We start from the raw sequence: 22,026 nt of genomic DNA, 5'->3' as shown, positions 1-22,026 counted from the left end.
TGTCTCGCACAAGAATTTACTCGCCTCAATACATGTGCGATCATCCCAATACCAACCAAGCACATCTAGATGTTCACCGCCTCGACCCCTGGACGAGTGGGATGGCTGGCCTCCGCACACAGTCCTCTATACGTTTACCGCCTCGACCCCTGGACAAGTGGGATGGCTGGCCTCCACCACACGGTCCTCTATACGTTCACCGCCTCGACCTCTGGACGAGTGGGATGGCTGCCCTCTGAACACAGTCCTCTATACGTTCACCGCCTCGACCCCTGGACAAGTGGGATGGCTGGCCTCCACCACACGGTCTTCTATACGTTCACCGCCTCGACCTCTGGACGAGTGGGATGGCTGCCCTCCGCACACAGTCCTCTATACGTTCACCGCCTCGACCCCTGGACGAGTGGGATGGCTGGCCTCCGCACACAGTCCTCTATACGTTTACCGCCTCGACCCCTGGACAAGTGGGATGGCTGGCCTCCACCACACGGTCCTCTATACGTTCACCGCCTCGACCTCTGGACGAGTGGGATGGCTGCCCTCTGAACACAGTCCTCTATACGTTCACCGCCTCGACCCCTGGACAAGTGGGATGGCTGGCCTCCACCACACGGTCTTCTATACGTTCACCGCCTCGACCTCTGGACGAGTGGGATGGCTGCCCTCCGCACACAGTCCTCTATACGTTCACCGCCTCGACCCCTGGACGAGTGGGATGGCTGGCCTCCGCACACAGTTCTCTATACGTTCACCGCCTCGACCCCTGGACGAGTGGGATGGCTGGCCTCCACCACACGGTCCTCTATACGTTCACCGCCTCGACCCCTGGACGAGTGGGATGGCTGGCCTCCGCACACAGTTCTCTATACGTTCACCGCCTCGACCCCTGGACGAGTGGGATGGCTGGCCTCCACCACACGGTCCTCTATACGTTCACCGCCTCGACCCCTGGACGAGTGGGATGGCTGGCCTCTGCACACAGTCCTCTATACGTCCACCGCCTCGACCTCTGGACGAGTGGGATGGCTGGCCTCCGCACACAGTCCTCTATACGTCCACCGCCTCGACCTCTGGACGAGTGGGATGGCTGCCCTCCGCACACAGTCCTCTATACGTTCACCGCCTCGACCCCTGGACGAGTGGGATGGCTGGCCTCCGCACACAGTTCTCTATACGTTCACCGCCTCGACCCCTGGACGAGTGGGATGGCTGGCCTCCACCACACGGTCCTCTATACGTTCACCGCCTCGACCCCTGGACGAGTGGGATGGCTGGCCTCCGCACACAGTTCTCTATACGTTCACCGCCTCGACCCCTGGACGAGTGGGATGGCTGGCCTCCACCACACGGTCCTCTATACGTTCACCGCCTCGACCCCTGGACGAGTGGGATGGCTGGCCTCTGCACACAGTCCTCTATACGTCCACCGCCTCGACCTCTGGACGAGTGGGATGGCTGGCCTCCACCACACGGTCCTCCATACGTTCACCGCCTCGACCTCTGGACGAGTGGGATGGCTGCCCTCTGAACACAGTCCTCTATACGTTCACCTCCTCGACCCCTGGACAAGTGGGATGGCTGCCCTCCACCACACGGTCTTCTATACGTTCACCGCCTCGACCTCTGGACGAGTGGAATGGCTGGCCTCTGCACACAGTCCTCTATACGTCCACCGCCTCGACCTCTGGACGAGTGGGATGGCTGGCCTCCACTACACGGTCCTCCAAACGTTCACCGCCTCGACCTCTGGACGAGTGGGATGGCTGCCCTCTGAACACAGTCCTCTATACGTTCACCGTCTCGACCCCTGGACGAGTGGGATGGCTGGCCTCCACCACACAGTCCTCTAGATATTCACCGCCTCGACCCCTGGACAAGTGGGATGGCTGGCCTCCATCCCAGCGATGGTGTTTCAGAGAGCTGTTGTTTGTGGACTCAAACGTGTTGGTGTTTGTAACAGCCTTCAGCCCAATCCACACACGATCTACTGTACGAAATACATATATTCGGTTAAGCCGCGTGCCGTCATCTTTGACTGGCATTTACAATGAATTAGTAACGGTAAAACTTTTCACATAATCCACCCGGTGGCTGAGAGGGTTAGATGGCTGACTTGGGGACACCCACCCATTTGTACTGTCCTCCGTCTTGTGTCGTGATATTGCTGGAATATTGATACAAGCACAGTAAAACCACACTCGCTCACTCACTCACTCAGTTTTAGTTCCAGTCAAAAATGGGACTCAACCAACTTTTTCAGGATAATCAGTTATCAATAATCATTTAACATATGTGGCAATTACAAATTAAAAGTAAAATTAGATTACCACTTATTTACAGATTTTAATTTTTCTATGTAGAGACACATGACAGCACAGAGCATGGATTACCATTACCTCTCGAGTTTATTATATTAATTGTACACTGGGGATTGCAATAATGAACATGCCACCGCCAAAGAAAGGTATATCCATATCGATGTTAAGTTGACGTTGACGTGGCAAGTGACCACATTCTGCCTGACAGATCGTTTAATCTGCATCCCACCCCCAGCGTTCGAAATGTTGCTTGAGAATCAGTCTTGTAATCCTTAATCCCCAGCAGTGACCAGTTTATCTGTGAGTGATCGAATCAGCTATTTTTTTCAGTTAAACACCTTGACCGTGTGTTTGTTTATTCAAATGTCGCTGTGATGTAGTTGAATTATCGTTCCTTCCAAAGTTACATCTGTAGTATTCGACGATATATCTTCTTCAAATACTTTGTTTCTTCTTCAAAGCCGCACTCAGCATTATTCTAGGTATACGGCGTCGGTTTGCAAATAATCGAGTGTGCACCAGTCAGTCCAGTGATCAAGCGTTTGCGCATCGATCTGCGCAACTGGGATACGATGACATGTGTCAACCAAACCAGCGAGCCTGGCCAGCCGATTCCGTTAGATATACTTTAATAACCCTCTAAACTAGCCGACAATGATGCATGTTTTGGTACTTTCGTTCTTTAATAACCAATATCTGAACTATAATAGAAGTCGTTACAATATTAAAACAGGCTATAGGTCGCCAACAGCTGATGGTAGATCACCACGCTATGGACCATAAGGAATTACAGTACCTTTGCTAACTGCATGGGCCCTAGCTGGAGGCGACTAACAGGATGAGGTGGTCAGACTCGCTGAATTCGTTGACACATGTCATCGGTTCCCAATTGCGCAGATCGATGCTCATGTTGTTGATCACTGGATTGTCTGGCCCAGACTCGATTATTTACAGACCGCTGCCATATAGGTGGAATATTGGTGAGTGCGGCGTAAAGCTAAACTCACTCACCATCTCACCCTAGCTGGATTGTAGGAAAATTTAACCAGGTGATCAAATTTGAAAAGAAACCACAAACATAAATATTTATAAATGAACGTCTGTTTAATTCCAATAGCGTATTCAAATTTACAGCAAATTTACACACTTTCATTTCATACAAATCGAAAGTACCATCTGACTGACACTCAAAGACACGAGATCTCATAGTCTGAAATTCTTACCGAAAGAGAACGAGGCTTTTTTTCTTCAAAATGTCATCAAACGTTGAGTTAATATTAGGAGTGACCACTTTTCGATGTTTGTTTTTACGAGGGGACCACTTGCTGCTAGAACAGGCAGGTATGCGTGTTGAACGTGTGAAACTAAAATTCCACAACACCAAGAGATAGCAAAATAACGATCGTTTGTTAAACAACTTTTCTTATCCGGATTTCCAGATGTATGAGACGTTGGTCTGTCGATTTAATGTGACTGTGCTAAATTTGGTTTTGTTGCAATCATTAGATTTCGTCTCAGTGAGCAATTAATCGGCCTCAAAGAAAATCAAGGACACAATGTCTGCGTTCCTCTGGAGTCCTTCCAAATGCTCAACCTTGGGAGCAGAACATCGACTTCGACAGAGCTTGATGTCTATCCTTCAGCAACCAGTGTTGAATAAACAAACTGAATTGGTCTTTAGAAATGCATGCTTGTCGTAAGAGGTGTCTAAAGGGATCAGGTGCTCAGGCTCAGTCGGTTGATGCGTGTGTTTGTCACAAATCTGAGCACCCTATAGTGAGTGAGTTAAGACTTAACATCACATCGGCAATGTTTCAGCCATATGGGCATTTATCAATAATATAAATTTATCATAAAAATTGTCGTCAAAGGACAGTAAAGCAGCTAGACTTTCACAGACAAAAAAACAGAGCTAGTATCTGTCTCTAAAACTGGATTTCTAATTAGGACAATACAATTAAAAACGGGGTATTGATCGCCACCAACTGATGGTAGATCACCATATTAGGGACCTTGGGTCTTACAGGGCTTCGACTCTACATACAATGTGGTACAATGTGTGAAGACTTTCTGGTGTCCTCTGCCATGATATTGCAGGGATACTGTTGATAACAACGGGGAAGCCTCACTCACTCGCTGATGTTAAAAGCGGAAGCGTCGCTTGAAGGTAGCTTTCAGATCTGTCCAGCGTACAGACAGTACCATCGGCAAACTGATGGAGTCGGTATTAAACATTGTACATTACACCTGTATACCTTTAATTTCTGCTCCCCCAATTTCTCTCACAAGCTGCGTTTGCAAAACGATGGAACGCATAATTTACAATAGAATAGTTTGGTAGCCTCATAACAGATATTGAGTGTGGCTTTCGTAAAAACAGAAGTGCCATTGATCACTTAGAACCTCTTGTCAAAAACGCTATAATTAATAAACAACATGCAGTGTCCAACTTTTTTATTTAGAAAAAGCATATGACACTGCATGGAAATACGGCATTTTAAAAGATTTACATGACTTTGGATTGCGAGGCCGATTGCCTCAATTTATATCCAACTTTTTAAATGACAGGCAATTTCAAGTCCGAGTGGGTTCTACCCAGTCTGATCATTATAATCAGGATCAGGGTGTTCCACAAGGGAGTATTTTGTCTGTTACTTTATTTATCCAAAGTTGTAAATGATTCGATTGACGGATCACTTTTTGTGGGTGATTTTCATATTTGTTGATTTTCAGATGTTCTAAATCAAAACCTAATGGTAAACATTTCTGTAGACGATATAAACCACGTAAAGACCCTCAACTGTTTCTAAATGGCACTGCTATTAAAGTTGTAAAAGAGGCCAAGTTCTTGGGATTGATTTTTGACTCGCATTTAACGTTTCTCCCCTATGTCAAATCCCTTAAAACTAAATGCCTGAGGGCACGTGACTTGTTGAAAGTCATTTCTAATTGTAAGTGGGGAGGGGACCAATTGCAAGCTACCCTCCTACAAGTTTATCGATCACTGGTCCGTTCGAAACTTGATTACGGCGCCGTCGTATATGGTGGAATCTGCAAAAGCAACCTTAAACTTCTTGATTCTGTACACCAGCAACGTTTAAGACTTTGTCTTGGGTCTTTCAGAACTTCACCTATCGACAGCCTTTACGTTGAAGCCGATGAAACATCTCTTACACAACGTCGTATAAAATTATCCTTACAATACATTACTAAATTGTACTCTAATCCTGCATATAACTGTGTGTTCAATCCACTTTATGAGGATTTGTATGACAAGAAGTCTTCTCTTGTTAGGCCGGCATTGAGCTGGAAAACATAGCTCCCTCACGTCTTCTTTCTACTCCTTCTTGGCAACTGGTTAGGCCACAAGTCGACCTAACATTAACTTCTTTTAAAAAAATCCGAAACTAATGAATTACAATATATACAAGAATATAATCAATTAAAAACTAAATATAGCAATTACAAACCCTTATTTACAGATGGTTCCAAGGCCGGTGGTGCAGTAGCTTGTGCCACTGTCATTGGATCGAGAACAATATCTTCTAGAATTCCAGATAAAAGCTCAATTTGTACTACAGAAGCAAACGCCATATTAACAGCTCTCAGATATATTCAAAGACACCCTAAACGTAAACAATATGTAATCTATTCAGACTCTCTTTCCTGCCATCAGGCTATTAAAACTATTTCTTGTAAACGTCCACTTTCAATTAACATTATTGAACTGTATAATGATCTTGCGACTGGCCAACACGACATCGTCTTTTGTTGGTTACCAGCCACGTTGGCATTTCTGGTAACGCAATGGCCGATCTCGCTGCTAAGGCAGCACTCAACAAATCTGTGACACCACAGATGTATTGGCCATACACGATATACTCATGCATACCTATTGAAAGGTGAGGATCCCCTGCATCCGTGATGAAATAATCACGATCAAGCATGTCTTGCTTGACTGTATCGAATATTCCACCACAAGGGATAACTATTTCAAATCAAGAACTATGACGGACCCTTTTAGTAAGGTAAGTTCTCGTTCAATTATTGCTTTATTAAAATAATTAGATTTGTTGAGTGACTTGTAAATAAATAAGTATTGTATGATTGGAAGTCAAATTAGTAACTGAGATTGTTAGTGGTTGTATCCTCGAGGGGGGCTGAAGTACCGTAAAATTATTGTCCTCTTGAGAGGGTACGTACGTCCAGAAACAAAGTCAAATTTATTCTTCCTTCCTTTTAGTCGTAGTATTTCTGTCATTTTAATTTTTAAAATTAAGTCGCCAGCAGCTGAGGGGATGATGTAGATCCAGCTAGGGACCATGTAGGTAGCAGAAGTACTGTAAGTCCCCATGGCCTCTAGTATGGTACTCTACCTTCAGTTGTTGGTGATCTACAGTCTGTTTTTATATTGTATTGTCCGATTAGTGATATTAGTTTTAACTTCCCACGCTAGTTTTAATTTAGATTGTGATGTTCAATGTTCAATGGGTGTGATGTTACTGTCCTTCGTTGACAGGTTTAAAATATACATGTATTCCTTTTCATTGTTAAATGTTCTCGTCACGATATGGCTGACATATTGCCGATGTGACGTTAAATATTAACTCACTCACTTACTCACTATTTCTGCTCCATTTCGTATTGTTAGTGCTAAATTGTCAACAAAACGTATGAACAGAAAAGTTGAAAGTGGATCTCCTTGACGACAGCCCCTACAGATGTCGAAGTTTAAGAACGAAGTACGTTTGAAGTTTTATTATTATTGAAAACATTTACCAGCTGGGTATGGAATCTCTACAACTGAGAAATGTGATTGTCTATGCGATGAATGATCAGTCTACTGTATAAAGCAACATATGTCATATTTGAGGTTTCACTTTCTTAGTAAAGTACACATTCTAGTACTTTTTTGGTTGAGTCCTCTCCGGGATTCGAACCCACACCCTCAGAGTCAGGCACCTAATCGCCAGCACACAAACTCAGCCGCCTAGCCCGCTCGGCCACCGCGACTTCCACAAAAGTGAAAGTCGGACAACAGGTAGTCTAGACTCCGTACTTCTCCTCTTATGATTACTAAGGAAAGTTCTAGAAGTTGGCCATTGGGGTATTCACTGTAGCAGGTGGTTAGTACACCAAATGTGATAAGCATTAACTATTGAACAATTAGGGAACAGCTACTATGATTTCTGTGTTTTCATTCGATATTTCTACTGGCACTAACAGAAAACATACTGGTATACTGATCACTGGAGTAGGTTCTTAATACATCTTCTTTCAAAAGTATTAATTGTGGAAGGCTCACCAGCCATTACGATTTCTGAGTTAACTTTTATGATTTCTGAGTTACCATTTCTACGACGCTGGTACATTTCTGGCACTAGAAACATATAACCGGTCACCGATGATACATAGCTGACAAATATGACAAATCCAGCGACTAGTTTCTCGTTGCACATGCTGGTAGGTAGGGCGATGCTGGTGTTGAACTTCTAACAAATAATCAGAAATGGGCAACTTGCAAATATACTTTGATGTAGATTGAAGTACCCCTAAATTGAGAGACATAATAACTGTTAAGTTACACTGGGCCTACTGAGGAAGTGAATATTCAATACTAAGATATTTTCAGAATTACTTATCATTGCTCACAGGTATTCCTAGGCAGGCAACAACATAAACCTGGCGGAAATGGCTTATAGCACGTCAAGGGTTATTGAAGCTTGGATACTGGAGAGAAAACTCATAAACAATTTTACAAACACACACCCATTAAACTACGAATGTATTCCTCCTCGAAACAAATATTTTTTATCTTTGAAAAATACTGCCCTGCTTGGGAGATATCCGCACCTCAAATGGCAGTGACAGAACAATGCTGTGTTAAGAAAAGTGAATGGTTAAATGCGCTGATTTCATGATCACACGAAGTGATCATATGATCATATTCGAGAGTCCACACGATACAGTATATCTACATGATATATTGATTTAAAAACTGGTTCAAAGATAAAAGGTGAATTGTTAAGGACCTTTAACTAAATAGTTTCAGACATCCCCTGTGATTTAGATAAATGTGTATGTTCCATGTAAATCCTGTTTTGTCAGACCTTGATCCACTGCAGTGTCTCCTCATCTCTTAACACGTTAACACTTGTGTGTCTGTATAAACGTCATCTCCATCTCCTTACGGGTACCTGACGATTTGGACATCCGTGTTTTTTGGTCTCGAGGTCAAGTTGTCCATTTGCAGGGCGAGTGTTATATGGCAGACAACAACTGTCATCAGATGTTTGGCAGAATTGGTCAACATGACGTGAGATTTTATATGACCTGTCAGCGACAATATTACTTTGACATTTTATGTTATCGAGTTTAATTATAAGAAGGTAATGCTAGACGCCAGTTACTTGTAGTTTTCGAGCGGAGGTAATGAGATTTGCGATAATAAATGATGGCAGTACCTTTGATGATTGGTAATCTCTTTGAAAGGGAACGACTTTCCAGACGGAACTTATGGTTATTGCCAACCGTTCGTGGAAATTTCAATAAGCAAAACCCTCCAAGTTTGACGTATAGAGAATAAAACATCACATAAATGGAACCATCGGTAACCGATGTCTCTTGCCCTTTCTTAGTGTTCGTGGGGGGAATCGGGGTGCATCTGGTGTAAAGCTATCTGTTTAATGGAAATTCTGTCTCTCTGTCCAGGAGACTTTGTGTATTGTTTGCAGCAGAAATGACAATACTTTTGGTTAACTATGGCTTCCGTGTGTGTTGAGTGTTGGAATGACCTCACAGCAGTGTATAGAGTCATGGATGTGATGCCATGTCATGTGAGATTTAGCATTATCAATATGGTCTCACGATGCATAGCCTTGGCATTGTTTTCCGCTAGCTGAACATTTTGTCTATAAGTTGTCAAATTATTGCAAAGTAAAATGTCTTGAATTTCATATTTAAAACAGTTTTTTTCCGTTTTAATTGGGAATTTACAGCAGTGTGTAACAAATATGTCTAATCTATTGGCTTTCCTCCATATTGGAATATGTTTACAAATCAAGTTTCACTAAGCAACAAATGGATCGGTGGACTTCTCATACAAGTTAGAATCAAATTCCAAATGATCTTAGTCACTAATACCATGTGCCTCGAAGAAAATGAAACATACTGGATGTGAAAATAAACATTGTGCGCAAAACACTGCGCTTGCTGGAAATGTTACAGGTTACATGCAACCAGGGAGCCTATATATATATATCTGAATGTTCGTTCGATCAAATCAAAAATAATCTCAGACGCAAAATCATGGAGAGCGACATGGGCAATTATCGGCAATCCTGGCCTATTCAATGAAACCAATAAAAACAAATAACCATAGGGAGAACGTTTCTGATTACTTACATAACACTTCGCAAAAACACCTCGCAAAATCGTGTGTACCCATATCCACGAAGCCGCCATTTCATATGAAGCCGTTCAACGGTAGTGATGCCATACCTCAACATTGTTGTATGTATTTGGCAGTTTCTTTGAGATGAAAGTCGGTTGAATAGTATACGAGTAAAGATAGTCACCATGTCCTACCGATTAGGCATTCATTATTAGTGTATATTTTTCGTATCGCTGACATGAGTTTATTAATTAAATTTCATTATCGACATTTAGTGGATCTATTTCATGCCCATGTAAAACTGATAAAACTGTTTAAAATGATTCATAATTTGTATTTCATGAAACATATACATATTTTAAAATAAATTATCTTGTTCATTGAAATTGTTTAATATGTTCTTTTGTACACAAAACAGTGGCGTATTTAATAATTGGCCAGGTGTGCGTTTGTCATAGATGTTTTGACTACCATTGTTTTCGACAATTCCGAGAACAAACATCACAAAAATATAATGTCCTTACCCACAGCCAATTCTCTCAAAGTGATCAGAGTTACAATGACTTAGTGTTAAGCTTAGCGGAGAGATGCCCCTTAACTTTGTAATCGTATGGCCTTTGTGTAGTCATATGACGTCACAGAGGAATATCCACTTTCAACACATACTTCGAGTCATTTTCCACACTGAGTGTATAACGCTATACATTGGCACACACACTTATTCAATATACACTCAGGTCGTTTAAATATCAGACTGTATTTTGTTTGTTTACGCTTTCCATGAAGATGTCAAATTAAGAATATCGTAGACCTTTACTTTTTCAGTGCACGATAAAAAGCAAAGAAATATACTGTTTTAAAGCATAACACAATTCGGGATAACATGTAGCAGTGTCTGTTTTTCCAACAGTCAAAGTATTTACACTTTGGGATGGGCAATTTAACACATACAATACCGTAAGTTGAAAAATCGGCTAAGACGTCCCCAGTCCCCAGGCACCATAGGCCGAAACATTAGCCAGGGACTAGTCACATCTAAATGATATATAATTTTAGGAACTAACATATGATTCATTTATCAAATCTGTCACTCTTCATAATGCCTGTCAACAGTTCGTACATTTCAAATGGCCATATATTATCGACAGGATTAGAATTATAAACTATTGTTCGCAATGCATATTGAAAAACAAAACTATTCTCGCACACATGCTGCGGAAACGGGTCCACATCAGAGTTCTCAGTGAGCAAATTGACAATGTTTAGAGGATATAATTAAACAAATCAAATAAACTGAAGAATAAAATCAACAACAGTACTCATACAAATTGTCAAACGAACATAATAACTTACTATTTCTATCTTTAATGTGCGATCGTGTAATGTAATTCAGCGACATCTCGGCTTTCGTCGCTTCGCACTTCGAGCTCGAACACGATGTTTAATGCTAAAATATATGCATGAAACTTTCTTGTCATAACCATATCCGAACACGATACGTCCTCTAAGTTCCAGAATATACGTATAGGTGTTTTTTTTGTGTGTATCACGTTCTGAATAGGATGCATTTACCAAAATCTTTCGTCTGAATCTACAGGTTTTCGTCTGCTAGGACAGTATTCATTGCTGTTATCTGATTGGCTGACTCTGTTCATGCATCAGATTTTGACCAATCACGATTCTTATTCCAGACTGAGGCGAAAATGGGTCATTGGAAACCAATCTTCATCCAATGAAATCGCGTTTTACAACTATGAACATACTCTTGGCAAGGGTACAGTTATATTGCTGAGTTCATAGATTTAGAACAATACCCGCCATCAAATGAATCGCCTCACATGTTATTCATACGAATCTTCGAAAATGGAGGTATTTCAAGCTGTTATATCACGTTATCAAGCGGAATGCCACTGATATCGGGAAATACACGACCATAAATATTATTTCAGAAATGTTTCTATTATAAGTTTCTGATTGTGTAAAAATGAAAAAAAGAAAGTAATAGGGAAGGGTATATGATGACATGTTACAATGGAAACAACATCGCCCTAGTTTTTGCTTCCTTCGTGGTTCATCTGGATATTTAAATGTGTAAACCTGCATTTTCATTAAAAAATAACCTGTTTAACTTGTGGTCGTATTACGTGAATAATATGCTTAAAATAACTTCCATATTTATGAACAGTTGGATTAAACCTTTCAAATAGTGTATGATATCTAGTGGTAATAGTGAGTTATAAGCTGATTTTTTCCTTGATAAACAGAGGCTCTATCTGTGACCTCAGAGTCTCTGGAGACTCGGTGCCATGGCAGTATATGCCTGTAGTTGCAATTGGCTAGTGTTGATTGAGTCAATGTTCTTTATTTCTGTATAAATTTATAGCTGTATAGGCCGGTGGATCCAATGCTGCGCAGATGAAATTCTGGCGCATCACACACTTTTCCAGGAACTTAATGATGCTCTAATGACAACACAACGTCATTAAAATGTTTGTACAACTGAATTTAATGATACATTAGTTAATGGACGTTTCGCGGCACCTTAATGCTTCTTAAAGTTTGATACAACGTATTATATATCTCGTGATAGATGGAATACTACAATCTGATCTTGGTAGTGACATTGCCTAATGTAAATCCCCTTATTAGCATTCATTGAGAGACGTATGGATGGACACAAATGTATTGCATGGGACCAGAAGCTATCGCTACAAGGCGTATTAGCTCACATCATATTCAATAATTCATAACAACAAAACAGACCTTGTCAATAGTGAAATGCGTGTATTTTGAGAGAGGAGTTCCTGTTACAGCCTTATGCGGACAAAGATGATGCACACAGTATTTCGCTATTTCTAAGCACTGTACATAACATTGACGTCTATATCTTTGATTTAGTTTTCTTCGCATTGGCAACATTACAGTCAAAACGCGATTATTTGTTTGCTTATGTTTAAGGCAAGACTAATATGCTAGCTATATGATCTGTAAAAAATCGAGTCTATACCAGACAATCCAGTGATCAACAACATGAGCATCCATATGCGCAGTTGTGATACGATGACATGAACACCAGATCTTGTTACTCACCTCCTACGACGATCATGGTCTAGCTCGGGTCTTCAAAGAGATTACCCTGATAAGCCATACGATCCCGTCCTATATACACTGAAGGGGTGGTGGAGTAGCCTTTTGGTTAAAGCGATCTCACGGAAGTATTTATGAAGCCCCTTTCGGGTGGTCACTGTTGTGCTATTGCTATTGCTAATGACGGAGTACATCATATTCGCCCATTCTATCAACGTAAAATGTCTTACAAACATGTATAATTCTTATATATATTACAGTAAATGCACCTACTCTTGTGAGTAAAAATTATGGGAAAAATCTATGAAGGTAATAATGTTTTTCTGGGTTAAAATTTGTCTGTTTCAAGCCAGGCTTGTCTGAAAGGCAACTAACTTGGTTGGCCAGACTCGCTTATTTGGTTTTGCATGTCACTGATATTGTGACCCATTAATATAAATATATTTGCATTATTCAGATTCGGTTATACAGAAGCTTTCATCGTATAGGACTAAAACAGCGTAAAACCAACCACACCCAGTCATCTAGACTCTTTACCAGTGAAGATCCCGTTAGGATTGGCCTTAGGCAACCCATGATTGTTGAAACTGGTCACTTGCGAGATGGTCGGGCTACCTGGTTGATACATTTCATGTCAAAACAACCGCTATACAAGTGAAATATTGCACTCTCCGGCATACAGCTGAACTATTGCACTGACCGCCATACAATTGAAACATTGCACTCTCCGGCATACAGCTGAAATATTGCACTGACCGCCATACAATTGAAACATTGCACTCTCCGACATACAGGTGAAATATTGGACTGACCGTCATACAACAGAACCATTGCACTGACCGCCACACAACTGAAACATCGCACTGACCGTCACTCAACTCAAACATTGCGCTGACCTCCATACAACTGAAACATTGCACTCTCCGACACATAGCTGAAATATTGCACTGACCGCCATACAGCTGAAGCATTGCACTCTCGGGCACACGACTGAAATATTGCACTGACCGCCATACAGCTGAAGCATTGCACTCTCCGGCACACAACTGAAATATTGCACTGACCGCTATACAGCTAAAACATTGAATGTGGCGTTAAACAACAAACAAATAAACAAACATTTAATCACTTGCTCTCAAATCCTTGATTCTGTGAGAGGCAGTTCTGACACGTGAGTGTTGCTACTCGACACTTTCATATACATTAACCCTCTACACTTGAAAAACTTCAAGAAATATTCCCGGAACCTTCTCCCAGTCATAAAATACAAGTAAAAGTTGATGGCATGGTTTGTGTCAGCAATTTGGGTAGTAAGAGTGCTAAACAGCTGTCTCCGTGTAGTACACATCACGTCCATGTTGTTTGTACACATGCTGGTGAATGCGATGACAGAAATGCATCTCGGGATGGTGAGGATTAGGAAGGTGACAGCGAGCGTGACGAGCATGATTGTGACTTGCCGGTCCTGGCGACGTGCTTCTAAGAGGGAGGGGTCGCCTTGGGACAGCATGTTCTGTCGCTGAGCGGATGACCTTCTAAGCAAAAGAATGATGAGGACGTTGAAAAGTATCAGACATGTGGCAGGGAGGAATGCGTAAACCGTAGAACTGGTGAAGTACCAGTAGGGGTGCATGTATTCTTGGAACTGTTCCTTGACCGTACATGTGTAGTTACTGTGATAGGTGACAGTGGCGAAGATGTGACCGTGGACGAGGCTGAGGAACACAAACAAACAAACTATGACGCCTACAGCCCTCTTCAAGGACCAGATGAGAGCCACTTTCATTGGAAACGCCACTGCTGTTAACCTTTCTGCGGATATTATTATCAGAATCCAGTTTGCAAATGCTGCACATGTTAAACCAAAGAAAAATAAAAACTGACACCCGGTTTCATCAAATAACTCCTTCATGTTACTTCGAGACTGATTTTCAACGATTTTCAGAATGATTGTAATATTGTCTACGACGGAAAGAACTGCAACGTAGAAGAATGATGTTGTTAATCTTCGCTTTGACATGCTAACGATGACACACATACTCATCAGATTCCCAGGAAATCCAAAACCGAATATGACCCAGATATAATACGTGTTGAAGAAATCAATCACTGTTTTAAGTCTGTGGTATTCTGGTGGAAACACAATGGTTGTCATCTCGATGGACGGCGTGATGTTTTCATACATGGCTGTAGCCAGTTCCCCTGGCGTTGTAGTGGACATGGTGTCGTGAACAAGAATTATTCCTTCCTGAAAAATGAAAAAAATGAGATCAAGATCAATTAAAAAAACATACATGTTTTTACAGTATATCCATTACTCTCTGCTCCAACAGGACCCCCTACACTGTGACAGGTATACTTCAGGATCTCGTCAATTTGTGTTGTGGCTTCTGGAGTCGACGTTCCGACGAAACATTCAAGCCGCACAGCTTACTTTTGTATTTCTGATTAACACAAACGTTAACGTAATAGAGAAGGACATAAACTATATACATTTTGTCGGATGGTGTCGGATGCAAGTTCCTCCTTTGACTTGTGCTGTAGGCTTTCGTTTGCCTGTGATGAACAATTGGCGTGAGTTTGCATGTTGGCATGGGTGACGCCAAGTGCGGTATTTACAGTCTCAACATCTTGCTGAAGGCTTAGTGTCACCACACTATACGGACAATCAAACGCGTGCGTTTAGCAGAGATTCCCTATGATTATGGGAATCTTTTGTGTCACTCCGCGTTTTTATATATGTGTTCGAGTGAGTGAGTGAGTTAATATTTAACGTCACATCGGCAATATCTCAGCCATATCGTATATATGTGTTCGATATTCAGTAAGACATTATTAAAGGTCATATGCAACGTAAAGTACAACTATGCAGATTCTGATAGCTTTCGGTATGTACTTACCGAAACAAATCATCAAAAATACCAATTCAACGAATAAAGTTAAAAAAAACGCGCTTGGGGAACAACTGGTTTCAACAGCAGTCCTGAGTTGCGCTCATAACGCATGCGCAGTGAATAGGTTTGCGGAGCTTGGAAAAGTATGTCCGCCCGGGTATGAGGTCGTGAGCAGTAGTCTAATCTTGGTTGTGTACACAAAGAAGTAAATAATCTACACGTTACTTAAAACATCATCATCATCATCATCATCATCATCATCAACAACAACAACAACAACAACAACAACAACAACAACAACAACAACAAAACCAAAAACATGTTGATTGTGACAAGCAGACTCTGCCACAGAGAAAACTCAATGTCTGGTTTATTCACACCTATATGTCTGCCTGCCTGATGACAATATGCGATGCACAACTTCAATCAATGACCACATCCAATTTGAAATTACCACCTATCGGGCCATAAACAAAGAGCCAGTCGGTAAATGAACCAGTGGCCAATGAAAAGGCTTGTTACACTTGAGTGTACGCTCACCGGCTCTGACCGGGTTCGGTATCGCGGCTGCTTCGTTTCGAGGGAGGTATACTCAAGTACAAAATATTGCACTTTTGATATGCGATTATAATTCTGTTTGTTTGTTTTTTCTTTTCTTGTCATGAACAAGTGGTAAATGTGTTTTAATTATTTATGTGTTTTTGGTTGCATGTGACCTTTAAACCGGGAACGGAAACTAGACGTGTCAAGACGTGTTGACAAAATTAAGAACCATTACATGCAAAACAGTATAGAAAGTTAGCGCTCTCTAGTCCTGTTTTGAGTCACCCAAATTCACCAGAACGATTCTATGTAGGCTGTGTTTGATTTTGAATGAAAGCCAACTCGGAATAAATATGTTTACTTTCTTATCCGTATTCAAATATCTGTGACAGTGTGCACCTGACAAAGCAATTTTGCAATTTTCTAGTCGTGTTAATATGGCAACCAAATTCAGCAAACATTCTTGAGTGTTGTACATGTAGCACCTTTGATTCAAACACATTTGTTTAATAATTTGTTCTTCTCTTTAGGTGATTTTTTCGAAAGAATCAAGTCTTAGATGATGTTTCTTTTTATTGTGATATTGCAGGAACATTTTCACCCACGGGTGGGATAACTGTAATATACTTTCTGTGTCAAGTCGGTACAAGACCCATGAAGACGAGCCTTAGTATACCTCAAACCAAGCTTATCGACTGAATGGATTGGGTTGTAAGCCTTGCATTTGATGACTTGGTTGATGACTTGCATGTCATCGTATCTCAATTTCGTAGATTCATGCTCATGCTGTTGATCATTGGATTGTATGGTCTAAACGGGACTAAGTACAGACCGCAGTCATATAGCTGGAACATTGTAGCGTTACAAAACAATCAAATATATGTTGGTCTGTATAGATTTTACAAGGCAGCACTGACAACAACTTGCAACTATCCGTAAGCGGTAGTTTTTCATGTTTATTATCATCTAAAAGCTCGAGGAACCTATTGCCCTCATTCTAAATTATCGGTAGATGTGAAGGTTGAATTAACGTTTAATATTTCGATTTTGTGTTAGTATTAATCAGTAGGTGAAATTGCGATGTTTAATATAACAGACATCTGACGATCTGGAATGAATCGAGTGAGTGGATTCGGTTTGACCTTTGATCACGTGATATTACGTTAGGAGACAACAGAAGTAGGCTTACGTATGGATCGGATTTTAGGTCATTGTCCTACGAGTAATGCCGTAGTAATTCCAGTGGCTGCTCTTACTTTAAAAGCGCGATATGACGGAAACAATTCCTTCGTGACGTTACGTATTAACCCACTCACTAGTGGACAATTAAGTTCCTTCTAAAGCGGCTTCATAAGGTTGCCTTTCGCCCTTTAATTCCGAAGTTAAAACTCCAGAGAGAGTAAGACCTTTCCCGACTCATGGATCCTGTCGTGACAACATGCTACACAATCTTTAATGATGACAATGAATACACGCAGAAAACTTGATAACTGGTTACAGAATGGACCAGTTTTTATAAATACTGGCACATACTTCCCGAACAGCAGGAACGAGGATCCTGCCAGAGTGACGTTAAAGTCGCCAGAAAGCAATCATCACCATCACCATCTGATCTTATCGTAAAGGCTGGTGGTGGTGGCGGTGTGTGTGTGTGTGTGTGTGTGTGTGCGTGCGCGCGCGCGCGCGCGTGCGTGTGTGTGTTTGCCACCCACACTTTTGTCCTTAAAATATATGAAATGCGTACTGAAAGGTTAACTATCGTGTTAAACGTGGCACCACCCCGATCCCAAGATCCCAGTCCCAAACTAAAATGTGGTTGATCACATGTCTTTATTTTATCAGGACTGACCATACCGTTTCATGTACGTTTCATGAAGGCAATAACAACAATATGCTTTGTGATCTAACCGCCACAAGAATGACTAAGGTTTTGGTTCATGAAATGTTTGTTTCCTAAAGGCCCTCTCAGGAGTTTTCCATCTTTTTGGAACTCCTATGTCGTCTTGTTCCGTTGTTCATTAACACCACATTCAGCACTTTACTGAAGTCAGTAAATGATCGAATCTTGGCCAGTAAATACAGTCATAAAAAACCTGCGCATCGATCTAAGCAAAATGCATTTTAATGACGTGTTCACCAAATCAGCGACCCTGATTAACTCGGCCCTGTCATTTCCCTCTTATAACAGGGGCCGTGGGGTAGCCTAGTGGTTACAGCTTTCGCTCGTCACGCCGAAGACCCGGGGTGGATTCCCCACATAGGTACAATGTGTGAAGCCTATTTTCTGGTGTCTCCCGCCGTGACATTGCTGGAATATTGCTAAAAACGGCGTAAAACTAAACTCACTCACTAACCTCTTACAACAAAGAAGGTTGATGAAGGCCATGCCTGTGTGACCTTCTTGGGTCACACAGTTCATAAAATAATGTAGAACCAATTGTTATCCTAAAATTATTTCCATATTGAAACAAACAAGATATCACAAGTAAAACCTTTGGCGTTGAACCAACAGCCAACATAGACATTAGTGTTTCGTAACCGTTGACGGCGATGATCAATCTGTTTCAGTTTCAGTTTTTGGGGTGAACAGATATCTGCACACAAAAGGTCGACATCGTGTAATAAAACAGTTTGCCCTCTTTATATAAATAAATACGTTCAATCCTTCTTCAGCACGCGTGGTCAGACTAGATATCAGAATTAGTCTTCAACAGCCGACGCCTGTAGAGGACGACTAAGGGGATCGAGCGGTTGATTCAAGCAATCGTATCCCAGTTCTGAGGGTCGATGCCCCCGTTCACTAGGCACTTAATTCTAGGGTGTCAGGTCCAGATTTGATTATTTACATAACGCTGTATAACTGCCGAATGCTGTGTTAAGTAACAACAAGTCACGATAACACGGGAATAGTCCGGGTGCTCTGGGGACGTCCAAATCTGTATTGACTCCCAGTCTTAATATAGTAAATCGGAGACAAATGCCCTCTGCTGTATCTCATCTCGACACGTTGTTGAATCCTTTTCTTTTGATCGAGTAGTTCAAGGCGCATATTTTTCACTTAAAATTTTCGTTCCAATAGAAAATAGGAGTTATTTCGTTTAGTGTACACAGACAGGAAAAAAATCATGTATCACTACCCATAATGTATTGAATATATAACATCAGTGACTTTCCTGAAAGGAATAGGGGAATAGCAGATTTCGCCACTCGGCTTCTGTTTAAAATATAAAAGGTGATCATTTAGAGTATAATAGTACCCCGTCTCGTTAATTTGAACTCGCTTCCACAATTCTTCAAAAAGTACCATTGTACGAAAAAATTCGATTGATAGTTAATTTTTTAAAAATACTCGGAAAGGATCATGTGTTGGAGTGGAAATTGTATTGGATTAAGAGTTATGGATTTAATAATACTCCGATGTATGATTCTAAAGCATGGATTATGAGGCAGCATCAGAGAATAACCTATATTTATTATCCGGGAAGATTTCAATGGTTAAAAAGTCAAGATAGCAAATAAATGTGAAAGTTACCTAGTGCGGCCATCCAACGCACGGATAAATGAGTTGTTCGGGTGCTATATTTTGGGTGTCGCAACTATACTTGTGACATATAGGAATCCTTTGCATTTCCAGATTATCCAGTGTCACCAGACTTCGTATTCTCTGTAGTATTTCTCGAGCTGATGATGTCTGAATATAATCCAGAAATTAGACTAATTAAACGTTTATTCATATATAAGGTGAATGTATCAAAACAAGGTATCGTCTGTCACTCATAAATTGGTATCAGTTGTCAATGCGCCATGTTTCACAATCTAAATAAGAATGTCTCAAATTTCCAGAATTACAAAACCTTGAAAGCAAGTATATATGCTAAGATCGGATACCTATCGTGAAGGTCCCGGGGTAGAAAAGGCCTTCAGCAACCTATGCTTGCCATAAACGGCGACAATGCTTGTCGTAAGAGGCGGCTAAAGGGATGGGGTGGTCAGGCTCGCTGACTTGGTTGATACATGTCATCGCTTCCCAGTTGCGCAGTGTTGTTGATCAGTGGATTGTCTGGTCCAGACTCGATTATTTACAGACCACCGCCATATAGCTGGGGTATTGCTGAGTGCGGCGTAAAACTAAACTCACTCACTCACTCACCTATCTTGCATGCAGGAATGCTAGTGGTAAAGAGTAGGAGTGTGATTCACGATGTAAACATGCAAATAGTGTACGTATTTATACAGCACAACGTCTTGTTGCAAAATAGTTATAGTGTCTACTTCAGGACAGCCATGTCCAAATATTTCTATAGACCAAAAACTATGTAGTCAGGTTATATGATATTTTGTTATTACTATCCAGTTTGCAATCTTGATCTTTATCACTACCGCAGAGTACATTGTTTTGTTAGTTACCTTGTTCCTCTTTGTCACTTCCTTTAATTACTGTAAATGACATTTATGGCCTTTATCGGTCATCCCCCTTGGCTGTGTCTGTCATCACATCAACTATAGAAGGAAGTGCCATTGTTTCTCTATCTGTCCATTGTTGAATCTTAGCCTGTCTATTGTTGTTAAAACTATATATATGTATGCTCACATTTATACTGTACGTGAGACGTGAGTGTGAGGGTGGAGTCCGGCATACCGAGTGTCTTTGAAGGGACGACCGCTCGCAGGATTATGCCTCTCGCAGGAAACGCCCTGGGGTTGAGATGGACGTCCGCTCACCTCATTCATGTATACTTGTTTGTCATGTCTTGTGAAACCAACTAAAGAAGTCTGAAGAACTAAACTATGCCTTCGTCTTCATCAACGTATTCATTTGTCTTCGTCAACGTAATGTTCATCAAAATCATGAGCTAATTCTCCAGTCATCCTAACCATGAGACGATCGCCAGTCGACGCACCAACCATATACAAACCTCCGTTGACACTTTTAACATTTTCTGACTGGTGCAAAGGGAGAAGTGGCTCAAAGGACTCAATTAATGGATCCCTAATAAAGATGACACCAGGTTTTCGCGAAAAGTGTAAGCATGTTCTGCCCATGTACACACCAGTTCACAACATTTACCAAAAAGGGGTGTTTTGTTGTCCTTGCACTTCACTGCAGTACTGATGCCATGGCACTGTAGCTTGAAATCAAGACAGATAATCAAAAGATCGATAGGCTGGAAAATTCAGTCAGATAAATTTGAGTTACGACTGTGTTGTAGAAGTACATCGATGCTTGTTTGTAAAGAACTAACCTTTACTTTTAGAACACATCTCAACGATTGCTGACCAAATATTTCTTTTGTACTTTACGTGAGAGCTAAATAATGTCCAGTCTTGACTGTTCTTTGAAACAAAAATTGCAGTAAAGGGAAAGAAATAGTGAAAATTATACTACGGATCACACAAAATACAGGTGCTGAAAAGGATACGCTTTACCAGACCGAGTGACAGGTAATGTGTTTTTCATGCACATGTTGTGATGAGTAACAACATCACCAACAAATATTAGTAGACAGCAAATGCCATTCAGCTGGATGAAGCCAAAGAAAAAAGACTACGAAATTATTCCCCACTATTGAAGCCAGACAATCGCTAAAGGTCAAAATGTTACAAAACTGATTTAATACTAATTACATACTTATACAATTTCATCTGACTGATACTTATTGATAGATCTTGCTTGATCAGATCCTAACTGGCCAAGGGGATGTAATACCCTTGATATATATTGATCAACGGTTTGCAAACTTCTAAGTCTTAAAAGAGTTATCTTTTTGTGAAGGCCTGATGTTGGGTACAA

At 41.2% G+C, this 22,026-nt stretch overlaps 2 protein-coding genes across 2 annotated transcripts; one reads left to right on the top strand and one right to left on the bottom strand.

The window, feature by feature from the left end:
* The first annotated feature begins 654 nt into the window (after positions 1 to 654).
* Positions 655 to 2,079, top strand: LOC137255395 (mucin-1-like). The gene has a single exon (XM_067792838.1). It carries the CDS (start codon positions 655 to 657, stop codon positions 2,077 to 2,079), a length of 1,425 nt encoding a protein of 474 aa, XP_067648939.1.
* Positions 2,080 to 13,933: 11,854 nt separating this feature from the next.
* On the bottom strand, positions 13,934 to 15,019 carry LOC137255394 (probable G-protein coupled receptor B0563.6). The gene has a single exon (XM_067792836.1). The coding sequence runs from the start codon at positions 15,017 to 15,019 to the stop codon at positions 13,934 to 13,936; it is 1,086 nt and encodes a 361-aa protein (XP_067648937.1).
* Positions 15,020 to 22,026: the final 7,007 nt, after the last annotated feature.

This window comes from Haliotis asinina, chromosome 11 (genome assembly GCF_037392515.1).
Source record: "Haliotis asinina isolate JCU_RB_2024 chromosome 11, JCU_Hal_asi_v2, whole genome shotgun sequence".
In the NCBI taxonomy this organism is placed as follows: domain Eukaryota; kingdom Metazoa; phylum Mollusca; class Gastropoda; order Lepetellida; family Haliotidae; genus Haliotis; species Haliotis asinina.
This window is presented reverse-complemented; position numbering and strand designations above follow the sequence as displayed.